This window comes from Panulirus ornatus, chromosome 17 (assembly GCF_036320965.1).
Source record: "Panulirus ornatus isolate Po-2019 chromosome 17, ASM3632096v1, whole genome shotgun sequence".
NCBI lineage: Eukaryota > Metazoa > Arthropoda > Malacostraca > Decapoda > Palinuridae > Panulirus > Panulirus ornatus.
Window position 1 is genome coordinate 56,620,893 of NC_092240.1, and position 14,744 is coordinate 56,635,636.

Sequence of the window (14,744 nt, forward strand, 5' to 3'; positions counted from 1 at the left end):
CTTATACCTCTGTAATTTGAGCACTCACTCTTATCCCCTTTGTCTTTGTACAATGGCACTATGCACGCATTCCGCCAATCCTCAGGCACCTCACCATGAGTCATACATACATTAAATAACCTTACCAACCAGTCAACAATACAGTCACCCCCCTTTTTAATAAATTCCACTGCAATACCATCCAAACCTGCTGCCTTGCCGGCTTTCATCTTCCGCAAAGCTTTTACTACCTCTTCTCTGTTTACCAAATCATTTTCCCTAACCCTCTCACTTTGCACACCACCTCGACCAAAACACCCTATATCTGCCACTCTGTCATCAGACACATTCAACAAACCTTCAAAATACTCATTCCATCTCCTTCTCACATCACCGCTACTTGTTATCACCTCCCCATTTACGCCCTTCACTGAAGTTCCCATTTGCTCCCTTGTATATATATATATATATTTTTTTTTTTTTTGCTTTGTCGCTGTCTCCCGTGTTTGCGAGGTAGCGCAAGGAAACAGACGAAAGAAATGGCCCAACCCACCCCCATACACATGTATATACATACGTCCACACACGCAAATATACATACCTACACAGCTTTCCATGGTTTACCCCAGACGCTTCACATGCCCTGATTCAATCCACTGACAGCACGTCAACCCCGGTATACCACATCGATCCAATTCACTCTATTCCTTGCCCTCCTTTCACCCTCTTGCATGTTCAGGCCCCGATCACACAAAATCCTTTTCACTCCATCTTTCCACCTCCAATTTGGTCTCCCACTTCTCTTCGTTCCCTCCACCTCCGACACATATATCCTCTTGGTCAATCTTTCCTCACTCATTCTCTCCATGTGCCCAAACCATTTCAAAACACCCTCTTCTGCTCTCTCAACCACGCTCTTTTTATTTCCACACATCTCTCTTACCCTTACGTTACTTACTCGATCAAACCACCTCACACCACATATTGTCCTCAAACATCTCATTTTCAGTACATCCACCCTCCTGCGCACAACTCTATCCATAGCCCACGCCTCGCAACCATACAACATTGTTGGAACCACTATTCCTTCAAACATACCCATTTTTGCTTTCCGAGATAATGTTCTCGACTTCCACACATTCTTCAAGGCTCCCAGGATTTTCGCCCCCTCCCCCACCCTATGATCCACTTCCGCTTCCATGGTTCCTTCCGCTGCCAGATCCACTCCCAGATATCTAAAACACTTTAGTCAATTGGGAGGTAAGTTTGAATGGAGAAAAACTGGAGGAAGTGAAGTGTTTTAGATATCTGGGAGTGGATCTGGCAGCAGATAGAACCATGGAAGCAGAAGTGAATCATAGGGTGGGGGAGGGGGCGAAAATTCTGGGAGCCTTGAAGAATGTTTGGAAGTCGAGAACATTATCTCGGAAAGCAAAAATGGGTATGTTTGAAGGAATAATGGTTCCAACAATGTTGTATGGTTGCAAGGCGTGGGCTATGGATAGAGTTGTGCGCAGGAGGGTGGATGTACTGGAAATGAGATGTTTGAGGACAATATGTGGTGTGAGGTGGTTTGATCGAGTAAGTAATGTAAGGGTGAGAGAGATGTGTGGAAATAAAAAGAGTGTGGTTGAGAGAGCAGAAGAGGGTGTTTTGAAATGGTTTGGTCACATGGAGAGAATGAGTGGGAAAGATTAACCAAGAGGATATATGTGTCAGAGGTGGAGGGAACAAGAAGTGGGAGACCAAATTGGAGGTGGAAAGATGGAGTTAAAAAGATTTTGAGTGATCGGGGCCTGAACATGCAGGAGGGTGAAAGGCGTGCAAGGATAGAGTGAATTGGAACGATGTGGTATACCGGGGTCGACGTGCTGTCAATGGATAGAACCAGGGCATGTGAAGCGTCTGGGGTAAACCATGGAAAGTGTGTGGGGCCTGGATTTGGAAAGGGAGCTGTGGTTTCGGTGCATTATTACATGACAGCTAGAGACTGAGTGTGAACGAATGGGGCCTTTGGTGTCTTTCTTAGCGCTACCTCGCACACATGAGGGGGGAGGGGGTTGTTATTCCATGTGTGGTGGGGTGGCGATGGGAACAAATACAGGCAGACAGTATGAATTATGTACATGTGTATATATGTATATGTCTGTGTGTGTATATATATGTGTACATTGAGATGTATAGGTATGTATATTTGCATGTGTGGACGTGTATATATATACATGTGTATGTGGGCGGGTTGGGCCATTCTTTCGTCTGTTTCCTTGCGCTACCTCGCTAATGCAGGAGACAGCGACAAAGCAAAATAATAAAAATAATACGTTGAGATGTATAGGTATGTATATTTGCGTTCGTGGACGTGTATGTATATACATGTGTATGTGGGTGGATTGGGCCATTCTTTCGTCTGTTTCCTTGCGCTACCTCGCTAATGCGGAAAACAGTGACAAAGGAAAATAGATAAATGAATAAATATGAATGGATAGGCTATTCTTCATCTGTTTTCTGGTGCTACCTTGCTGATGCAGGAAACAGCGACTAAGTATAATGTAATATTTGATTTATCGATATTTATTATACTTAACCGTTTTTTCCTGTGTTAGCGAGGTAGTGCAAGGAAACAGACGAGGAACGGCCCAACTCACCCACATACTTATGTATGTACATAAACACGCACATATACATACATATACATTTCAATGTATACTTACATATACATACTCAAAGATATATAATATGATATTTTATATATAGGGTGTTTTGGTCGGGGTGGTGTGCGAAGTGAGAGGGTTAGGGAGAATGGTTTGGTAAACAGAGAAGAGGTAGTGAAAGCTTTGCGGAAGATGAAAGCCAGCAAGGCGGCGGGTTTGGATGATATTGCAGTGGAATTTATTAAAAAACGGGTGACTGTGTTGTTGATTGGTTGGTAAGGATATTCAGTATATATATGGATCGTGGTGAAGTGCCTGAGGATTGGTGGAATACATGCATAGTGCTGTTGAACAAAGACAAAGGGGATAAACGTGAATGTTCAAATTACAGAGGCATAAGTTTGTTGAGTATTCCTGGGAAATTATATGGAAGGATGTTGATTGAGAGGGTAAAGGCATGTACAGAGCAACAGATTGGGGAAGAGCAGTGTGGTTTCAGAAGTGGTAGAGGATGTGTGGATCATGTGTTTGCTTTGAAGAATGTACGTGAGAAATACTTGGAAAAACAGATGGATTTGTATGTGGCATTTATGGATCTGAAGAAGGCATATGATAGAGTTGATAGAAATGCTTTGTTGAAGGTTTTAAGAGTATATGGCATGGAAGGTAAGTTGCTAGAAGCAGTGAAAAGTTTTTACCAAGGATGTAAGGCAAGTTCACGAGTAGGATGAGAGGAAAGTGATTGGTTCCCGTGAATGTTGATTTATGGCAGGGTACGTGATGTCTCCATGGTTGTTTAATTTGTCTGTGGATGGGGTTGTTACGGAGGTGAATGCAAGAGTTTTGGAAAGAGGGGCAAGTATGAAGTCTGTTGTGGATGAGGGGGCTTGGGAAGTGAGTCAGTTGTTGTTCGCTGATGATACAGCACTGGCGGCTGATTTGGGTGAGAACTGCAGAAGTTGGTGAATGAGTTTGGTAAAATTTATGAAAGAAGAAAGCTGAGAGTAAATGTGAATAAGAGCAAGGTTATTAGGTTAAGTAGGGACAAGTTAATTGGGAGGTAAGTTTGAATGGAGAAAAACTGGAAGAAGTGAAGTGTTTTAGATATCTGGGAGTGGACTTAGCAACAGATGAAACCATGGTAGCAGAAGTGAGTCATACGGTGGGGGAGGAGGCAAAGGTTCTGGTAGTGTTGAAGAATGTGTAGAAGGTGAGGACATTATCTCGGAGAGCAAAATTGGATATGTTTGAAGGAATAGTGGATCCAACAGTGTTATATGGTTTTGAGGCATGGGCTATAGATAAGGATGTGTGGAGGAGGGTGGATGTGTTGGAGATGAAAAGTTTGAGGACAAGATTTGGTGTGAGGTGGTTTGATCGAGTAAGTAATGAAGGGGTGAGAGAGATGTGTAGAAATAAAGAGTGTTGTGAGATAGCAGAAGAGGATGTGTTAAAATAGTTTGAACACTTGGAAAGAATGAGTGAGGAAAGATTGACAAAGAGGATCTATGTGTCAGAGGTGGGGGGAAGAAGGAGAAGTGGGAGACCAAATTGGAGGTGGAAGGATGGAGTGAAAAAATGTTTGAGCGATTGGGGCCTGAACATACAGGAGGGTCAATGGTTTGGTCCATTGACAGCATGATGCCCCACGTTACTCCAGTTCCTCTGTCCCATGCATGCCTTTCACCCACCTGCATGTTCAGGCCTCAAGCACTCATTACCTTTTGCCATCCAGCCTTCCATCTCACATCTGTTTGGTGTTTCCCTTCTCTTTTTTTCCTCCACTTCTGATGCACATATCCTCTTTGTCAGCCTTTCTTCTGTTATTGTCTCCATGTGTCCAAACCATATCAGCACATCCTCTGTAGTTCTCTCAACCACACCCTTCTTGTTACCACCCCTCTTACTCTTACTCCTTTATTACTTACTTGATCAAACTACCTTATGTTACATAATATCCACAAATTACCTTGGTTCTGTTTCCTGCCATATCCACTTCCAGTTAACTGAAACACTCCTCTTCCAAATTTTCTCCATGCAAACTCAAACCTCACCTAACATATGCCCTCTGCCTTGCTAAACCTAATAACTTTGTTTTGTTCAAGTTTGCTCTCAACTTCATCTTTTTTACACACCCTTCCAAATTTAGTCAACAACTTTTGCAAATTCTCTCTCAAATCTGTCACCAGTGCTGTGTCATCAGCAAACAGTGAATGAATTTTCCCAGGCCCCCCCTCACCCATACAGACTGCATACTCATCCCTCTTTCCAAGACTCTTATATTGCTTCCCTCACTACCCCATCAATAAACAAACAGCCACAGAGACATCACACACTTCTGCCAGAGACCCACTTTCACCTGGAACCACTCATCCTCCAGTTACCTACTAATACCTTTACACGCACATGCCTTACAGTCTTGATAAAAGCTTCTCACTACTTGTAGTAGCATTCTTCCCACAACATATATTCGTAAGACCTTCCACAAGGTATCTCTATCAACTCTGTCAAATGCTTTATCCAGACTCCACAAATGTCATATGTAAATCCCTCTGTTTCTCTATGTATTTCTCCTGCATATTCTTTGAAGCAAAGACAGTCCACAAATCCTTTACCTCTGGAGCCACATTGTTCATCCTGAGTCTGATGCCTTGTACATACCTTAACCCTGTCTGTCACCAGTCTTCCATGCAACTTATAAGGTACACTCAATAAACATGTATCTCTGTAGTTTAATGGCTTGCTTTCTACCAATCACCAGGCATCTACTCATGATCCATACATACATTGAAAATCTTAACTAGTTAATAACTCAGTCATCCCTTTTCATAAGAAATTCAACCGTAATACTAACCACTGCAGCTGCCTTGCCACATTTCATCATATGCAAGGCTTTCACCACTTCCTCTCTCTCTTCACCAAGCATCTTTCCATGACTTGCTCTTTCCACATACCTCCTCAACCCAAACACCTTAAATATGGCACCCTGTCCTCAGAAACTTACATTTAACTATATCTCAAAATACTCACTCCATATCCTCCTCACCTCAGTGCATCTTGTTACCATTTTCCCAATTGCGTCCTTCACCATTGTTCCCATTTGTTCCTTTGTTTTTCTCATACTATTAACATCTCATTCTTCCTGAAGTTAACTGATACTCACTCACCACAGCTCTCATTTTCCCTCTTTTTCAACCCCTGCATCTTCCTCTTGACCTTCGGCTGCTTTTTTTGTATGTCTCTCAATTGCTTGCACACTCTTCATACAAGTACTGCCCTTCCACCTCCCTTTTCTCTTTCACTGGCAGGTTTACTTCTTCATCCCACCACTCACTACCTTTTCTTACCTGCCTACTTCCCACCTTCTACATGCCAAACATTTCACTTGCACATACCAGCACTGTTTATTTGAATACCTCCAGTTCCTCACTCACATCTCTTGCTTAGTTTACTCTCACCTCTTGCCATTCTACACCCAGTCTCTTGTGGAAATTCCAAGCGCCTTACTTTGACCACCCTCTTCTCATACAGTTTCCTCTTTTCTAAAAGCCTCTACAAATCTTCACCTTTACCTACATCATGCGCTTATCAGACATCCCACAAGCTGCCCCTTTCAATATATTCATATTCAAGAGTCTCTCTTTTGCACACTTATCATTTAGTATATAATTTATTAATGCCCTCTTACCATCTTTCCTTCACACACACCTATACTTATTGTGCCCCTCTTTTTAAACCAGGTACTCCCAGTCACTAGCCCTTTTCCATCACAACTTTGCAAGTTGTTCACCATCCCAGTTCACCTCACTGAATACCCTATGTCCCCTAGTTATATTCTCAACTGCCATGCTACTTACTCACATTTAAATCACTCATCACCAATACCCAGTCTTTTGGATCACAGCTGTTGACATACTCATTCAGCTGCTCCCAGAAAACATTTGCCTTTCATGATCTTTCTTCTCATGACCATTTGCATAAGCACTAATTAGCCCCCATCTCTTACAATCCACTTTCATTTTTACCCACATCAGTCTGGAGCCTATTCTTGGGGTAAGAGGGAAAGGATTCTACCTATGCATTCACTGCATGTTATACAAAGTATTGAGGAGGGAGAGGAGCAGGGGGCTAGAGCCTTTGAGCCTTTCCCACCTTCTTGCATTTGAATTTCTAAAAGATGTAACAGAAGGACCCAAGCATGGAGTACTCAATCCTCATTGATGGGTCAGACTGGGATGTCTGAATGTGTGTGGATGTAACCAAGAAGAGAAGAAAGGAGAGATAGGTTGAATGTATGAGGAAAGGAACTTTGGATGTTCTTGCTTTGAGTGAAACAAAGCTTGAGGGTAAAGGGGAGAACGGTTTGAAAATATCTTGAGAGTGAAGTCAAGGGTTGGTATGAGGGCAAGAGTTTAGGAAGGGTTAGCAGTACTGCTAAAGTAGGAGTTGTAGGAATGTGTGAAAGAGCATAAAAAAGTGAGCTCCAGACTGGTCGTTTCATCTCTTGATATATTCTTAACATATTTGATCACTATTTCCCACATTAGCAAGGTAGCATTAGGAACAGATGAAGAAAGGCCATATTCACTCACATCCATTCACTAGTTGTTAATTTTTCTATTATTTCTTCTCATACCTTGATTTTTTACCAAATCATTTTCCCTAACCCTCTCACTTTGCACACCACCTCGACCCAAACACCCTATATCTGCCACTCTGTCATCAGACACATTCAACAAACCTTCAAAATACTCATTCCATCTCCTTCTCACATCACCACTACTTGTTATCACCTCCCCATTTACGCCCTTTACTGAAGTTCCCATTTGCTCCCTTGTCTTACGCACCCTATTTACCTCCTTCCAGAACATCTTTTTATTCTCCCTAAAATTTACTGATAGTCTCTCACCCCAACTCTCATTTGCCCTTTTTTTCACCTCTTGCACCTTTCTCTTGACCTCCTGTCTCTTTCTTTTATACTTCTCCCACTCAATTGCATTTTTTCCCTGCAAAAATCGTCCAAATGCCTCTCTCTTCTCTTTCACTAATACTCTTACTTCTTCATCCCACCACTCACTACCCTTTCTAAACAGCCCACCTCCCACTCTTCTCATGCCACAAGCATCTTTTGCGCAATCCATCACTGATTCCCTAAATACATCCCATTCCTCCCCCACTCCCCTTACTTCCATTGTTCTCACCTTTTTCCATTCTGTACACAGTCTCTCCTGATACTTCTTCACACAGGTCTCCTTCCCAAGCTCACTTACTCTCACCACCTTCTTCACCCCAACATTCACTCTTCTTTTCTGAAAACCCATACTAATCTTCACCTTAGCCTCCACAAGATAATGATCAGACATCCCTCCAGTTGCACCTCTCAGCACATTGACATCCAAAAGTCTCTCTTTCGCACGCCTGTCCATTAACACGTAATCCAATAACGCTCTCTGGCCATCTCTCCTACTTACATAAGTATACTTATGTATATCTCGCTTTTTAAACCAGGTATTCCCAATCATCAGTCCTTTTTCAGCACATAAATCTACAAGAGAAGAGGTAGTAAAAGCTTTGCGGAAGATGAAAGCCGGCAAGGCAGCAGGTTTGGATGGTATTGCAGTGGAATTTATTAAAAAAGGGGGTGACTGTATTGTTGACTGGTTGGTAAGGTTATTTAATGTATGTATGACTCATGGTGAGGTGCCTGAGGATTGGCGGAATGCTTGCATAGTGCCATTGTACAAAGGCAAAGGGGATAAGAGTGAGTGCTCAAATTACAGAGGTATAAGTTTGTTGAGTATTCCTGGTAAATTATATGGGAGGGTATTGATTGAGAGGGTGAAGGCATGTACAGAGCATCAGATTGGGGAAGAGCAGTGTGGTTTCAGAAGTGGTAGAGGATGTGTGGATCAGGTGTTTGCTTTGAAGAATGTATGTGAGAAATACTTAGAAAAGCAAATGGATTTGTATGTAGCATTTATGGATCTGGAGAAGGCATATGATAGAGTTGATAGAGATGCTCTGTGGAAGGTATTAAGAATATATGGTGTGGGAGGCAAGTTGTTAGAAGCAGTGAAAAGTTTTTATCGAGGATGTAAGGCATGTGTACGTGTGGGAAGAGAGGAAAGTGATTGGTTCTCAGTGAATGTAGGTTTGCGGCAGGGGTGTGTGATGTCTCCATGGTTGTTTAATTTGTTTATGGATGGGGTTGTTAGGGAGGTAAATGCAAGAGTTTTGGAAAGAGGGGCAAGTATGAAGTCTGTTGGGGATGAGAGAGCTTGGGAAGTGAGTCAGTTGTTGTTCGCTGATGATACAGCGCTGGTGGCGGATTCATGTGAGAAACTGCAGAAGCTGGTGACGGAGTTTGGTAAAGTGTGTGGAAGAAGAAAGTTAAGAGTAAATGTCAATAAGAGCAAGGTTATTAGGTACAGTAGGGTTGAGGGTCAAGTCAATTGGGAGGTGAGTTTGAATGGTGAGAGGCTGGAGGAAGTGAAGTGTTTTAGATATCTGGGAGTGGATCTGTCAGCGGATGGAACCATGGAAGCGGAAGTGGATCATAGGGTGGGGGAGGGGGCGAAAATTTTGGGAGCCTTGAAAAATGTGTGGAAGTCGAGAACATTATCCCGGAAAGCAAAAATGGGTATGTTTGAAGGAATAGTAGTTCCAACAATGTTGTATGGTTGCGAGGCGTGGGCTATGGATAGAGTTGTGCGCAGGAGGATGGATGTGCTGGAAATGAGATGTTTGAGGACAATGTGTGGTGTGGGGTGGTTTGATCGAGTAAGTAACGTAAGGGTAAGAGAGATGTGTGGAAATAAAAAGAGCGTGGTTGAGAGAGCAGAAGAGGGTGTTTTGAAATGGTTTGGGCACATGGAGAGAATGAGTGAGGAAAGATTGACCAAGAGGATATATGTGTCGGAGGTGGAGGGAACGAGGAGAAGAGGGAGACCAAATTGGAGGTGGAAAGATGGAGTGAAAAGGATTTTGTGTGATCGGGGCCTGAACATGCAGGAGGGTGAAAGGAGGGCAAGGAATAGAGTGAATTGGAGCGATGTGGTATACAGGGGTTGACGTGCTGTCAGTGGATTGAATCAAGGCATGTGAAGCGTCTGGGGTAAACCATGGAAAGCTGTGTAGGTATGTATATTTGCGTGTGTGGACGTGTGTATGTACATGTGTATGGGGGGGGTTGGGCCATTTCTTTCGTCTGTTTCCTTGCGCTACCTCGCAAACGCGGGAGACAGCGACAAAGTATAAAAAAAAAAAAAAAAAAAAAAAAACCTTGATTTTTGATAATGTTTTTGTAACTTGTAAGATTGATCAATTGTAGAGGTATTGAAGTCATCTTTTTTCTTTTCAGGAAAACCATCAGATATGTGGGCTCTAGGGGTGGTGCTTTTCACTATGCTTTATGGACACTTTCCATTCTATGATGCCTCACCACAAGAACTCTTCCGCAAAATCAAAGCAGCACAGTATACTCTTCCAAAGTGAGTGAGATTTATTGTTGGAACTACTATTCCTTCAAACATACCCATTTTTGCTTCCTGAGATAATGTTCTCTCCTTCCACACATTCTTCATCTCTCCCAGAACCTTCACCTCTTCCCCCACCCTGTGACTCACTTCTGATTTTATGATTCCATTCGCTGCTAAGTCCACTCCCAGATATCTAGAACACTTCACTTCCTCCAGTTTTTCTCCATTCAAACTTACCTTCCAATTAACTAGTCCCTCAACCCTGCTGAACCTAACAACCTTGCTTTTATTCTTATTTACATTTACTCTCAACTTTCTCCTTTCACACACCTTTCCAAACTCAGTCACCAACTTCTGCAGTGTCTCCCTGAAATCAGCCACCAGAGCTGTATCATTGGCAAACAACAACTGACTTACTTCCTTGGCCTTCTCTTCCCCAAGAAACTGCATACTGGCCCCCTCTCTCCAAAACTGTTGCATTTGCCTCCCTAACCACCCCATCCGTAAACAGATTAAACAACCATGGGGACACCACACGTCCCTGCCACAGATCAACCTTCACTGGGAACCATGCATGCCTTTGATCTATCTGTATGTTCATTCCCCAATCACTCAAAATCTTGTTCATTCCATTCTTCTATCTCCAATTTAGTCTAACTCTTTTCTTGATCCCTCTACTTCCTACACATATATCCTCTTTGTTAACTTTTCCTTCCTAATTTTCCCCATATGTCCAAACCATTTGAACACACCTTCCTCTGCTTTCTCAATGACAATGTCTTTATTATCACACCTCTCTCATACTCTTTTAGTACTTACTCCATCAAACCACCTCACACCAGATATTGTTCTCTTACATTTCACTTCCGACACTTCCACCCCTGTCTGCAAATCCTCATCTATAGCCTATGCCTCGCATCCATTTAACATTGTTGGAAGTACTATACCTCGAAACATACCCATTTTTGCCCTCTCAGACAATGACCTCTCATTCCACACATTCTTCGGTGCTTCCAGAACCTTTGCTCCCTTGCCTGCCCTGCAGTTCACTTCCACTTCCATGTTTTCATTCACTGCCATGTCCTTTCCCAGATATCTAAAGCACTTCACTTCCTCCATTTTTTTCCATTCAAACTCACTCCCAACTGACCTGACCCTCGACCTGCCATCTATCTGTATATATCTCTGATGCCTGTTCCCAGTAGGAACTTCCTTGAGGGGGTGGCCATGGTAATAGAGTCTCCATAACTAGTGAACTCCAGTGCCACTTCTTATCCTTTAGTGCCTCACCCTTAACAGGTGACTGACAGAGGGCAGCTCTAGTGCAGTGTTTGCAAAGGCTCCTACCTAATGTTCCTACTGACTACTGCGTAATGCTTCAGTACTATACAAGTTTTCCCCCCTCCACTTGAGCTCCAGTCATGGACACAAGTCCACATTAAGGCCAGGGCTTAAGTGAAATATGGAGAGGATTGTGAAACAAAAAAAGAAGGGATGAAGTAAAGCATTTACGAATTTTGGAGGAAGTGAAATACCTGTCCTTTATTATGTGTTAGGTCATAGTTATTTGGAAAGACATAAGAAAAAAAGGGAGTTTTAAAGCTTTGAGATGTAGGGAAAGGAACAGATATCAAAATGTCCCACCCTTGAGTTGCCAGCAATCACACTGTAATCATGTGATATAGCAGCTTACTGAGTATTGCATGGTCTGTCTAGTGGTAAGGGCAGACAAGCAGTCAGCTCTTAGGAGCAAAAACCAAAGTAATACCTATATGAAAGGAAAGTGCACCAACATTGTGGTATTATATAAGCAGGTCAAGTTTTGAAGTTAGCCTGGGAGAGTTTATAAGTTGGACTGCTTTTGACTCAACTCTGTCAAGTAGGGCTTTAGAGCTAGAGCCACCTTATATGTGACAGCAATATAATAATCCACAAGGATTAAACAATGCCAACCACTCCATTCAAACAAATCTGTGCCAAGTTTTTGCCAAGACATATATGATACTTCATGGAGTTTCAAAGGTACCTGTGCTTGTTACAGTAAGTTTTTGAATATCACTCGTACTTACTGGGCCAAAACAAGATATCTTCCAAACCTAAGAGACATTTCTATTTCTTCTTGTGATTTGTAAATATGATTAATACTTTGGCACTCAGACTTTTAGGTATAATAATACTATTCTATTTTTATTTTTTATTATACTTTGTTGCTGTCTCCCGCATTAGCGAGGTAGCATAAGGAAAAGGATGAAAGAATGGCCCAACCCACCAACATACACATGTATATACATACACGCCCACTTAAGCACATATGCATACCTATACATTTCAGTGTATATACACGCACAGACATATACATTTATACACATGTACATATTCATACTTGCTGCCTTCATCGATTCCTGTTGCCACCCTGCCACACATGAAATGGCACCCCCCTCCCCCCGCGCATGTGCGAGGTGGCACTAGCCACATTTGTTCACACTGCCTCTAGCCGTCTCATGTAATGCACCAAAACCACAGCTCCCTTTCCACATCCAGGCCCCACAAAACTTTCCATGGTTTACCCCAGACACTTCACATGCCCTGGTTCAATCCATTGACAGTACATCCACAGCAGTATACCACATCGTTCCAATTCACTCTATTCTTTGCATGCCTTTCACCCTCCTGTATGTTCAGGCCCCAATTGCTCAAAATCTTTTGTACTCCTGCCTTCCACCTCCAATTTGGTCTCCCACTTCTCATTCCCTCCACCTCTGACACATATATCCTCTTTGTCAATCTTTCCTTACTCATTCTCTCCATGTGACCAAACCATTTCAATACACCCTCTTCTGCTCTCTCAATCACACTCTTTTTATTACCACACATCACTCTTACCCTTTCATTACTTACTCAGGCAAACCACCTCACACCACATATTATCCTCAGTCATCTCATCTCCACCACATCCACTTTCCTCTGCACAAGCCTATTTATAGCCCATGCCTCACAACCATATGACAATGTTGGAACCGCTATTCCTTCAAACATACCCATTTTCGCTCTCCGAGTACTTTTCTTGCCTTCCACACATTTTTCAACGCTCCCAGAACCTTCGCCCCCTCCCCCACCCTGTGACTCATTTCCGCTTCCATGGTTCCATCCACTGCTAAATCCACTCCCTGATATCTAAAACACTTTACTTCCTGCAGTTTTTCTCCATTCAGACTTACCTCCCAATTGACTTGTTCCTCAACCCTACCTGGCTCTTATTCACATTTACTCTCAGCTTTCTTCTTTCACTCACTTTACCAAACTCAGTCACCAGCTTCTGCAATTTCTCACCCAAATCAGCCATCAGCGCTGTATCATCAGTGAACAAACGACTCACTTCCCAAGCCCTCTCATCAATAAAAGGCTGCATACTTGCCCCTCTCTCCAAAACTCTTGCATTCACCTCCCTAACAACCCCATCCATAAACAAATTAAACAACCATGGAGACATCACACACCCCTGCCGCAAACCGACATTAACTGACATTCAATGGGAACCAATCACTTTCCTCTCTTCCTACTCATACACATGCCTTACATCCTTGATAAAAACTTTTCACTGCTTCTAGCAAATTACCTTCCACACCATATACTCTTAATACCTTCCACAGAGCATCTCTATCAACTCTATCATATGCCTTCTCCAGACCCATAAATGCTGCGTACAAATCCACCCATTTTTCTAAGTATTTCTCATATATTCTTCAAAGCAAACACCTGAGCCACACATCCTCTACCACTTGTGAAACCACACCTCTCTTCCCCAATCTGATGCTCTGTACATGCCTTCACCCTCTCAATCAATACCCTCCCTTATGATTTCCCAGGAATACTCAACAAACTTGTACCTCTGTAATTTGAACACTCACCTATCCCCTTTGCCTTTGTACAATGGCACTATGCATGCATTCTGCCAATCCTCAGGCATTTCACCATGAACAGTACATCCCTTTTTTAATAAATTCCACTGCAGTACTATCCAAACCTGCCGCCTTGTCGGCTTTCATCTTCCACAAAGCTTTCACTACCTCTTATCTGTTTACCAGATCATTCTCCCTGACCCTCTCACTTCGCACACCACCTCGACCAAAACACCCTACATCTGCCACTCTGTCATCAAACACATTCAACAAACCTTCAAAATACTCACTCCATCTCCCTCTCACTTCACTACTACTTGTTATTACCTTTCCATTAGCCCCCTTCACCGATGTTCCCATTTGTTCTCTTGTCTTATGCACTTTATTTACCCACTTCCAAAACATCTTTTTATTCTCCTTAGAATTTAACGTTAATCTCTCACCCCATCTCTCATTTGCCCTCTTTTTCACCTCTTGCATCTTTCTCTTGACCTCCTGCCTCCTTCTTTTATACATCTCCCAGTTATTTGCACTATCTACCTGCAAAAATCATCCAAAAAGGCCTCTCTTCTCTTTCACTAACAATGTTACTTCTTCATCCCACCACTCACTAACCTTTCTAATCTGCCCACCTCCCACCTTTTCATTTTATTAAGAAAACACCATCCACATAGCTGATTTCCTCCTTGAATGATTAGTATGAATGAATCTCAAGAGGGATTTGATCCTAAGTCTCT

At 42.6% G+C, this 14,744-nt stretch overlaps 1 protein-coding gene across 2 annotated transcripts in view; it reads left to right on the forward strand.

The window, feature by feature from the left end:
• The window catches only part of LOC139754817 (uncharacterized), a 126,410-nt gene that overhangs the window by 82,530 nt on the left and 29,136 nt on the right, over window positions 1–14,744 (forward strand). For both annotated transcript variants that reach the window (XM_071672668.1, XM_071672667.1), the window contains exon 7: window positions 9,991–10,120. In XM_071672668.1, coding sequence (XP_071528769.1) covers window positions 9,991–10,120 — 130 coding nt within the window. The remainder of the gene's footprint in view (window positions 1–9,990; window positions 10,121–14,744) is intronic.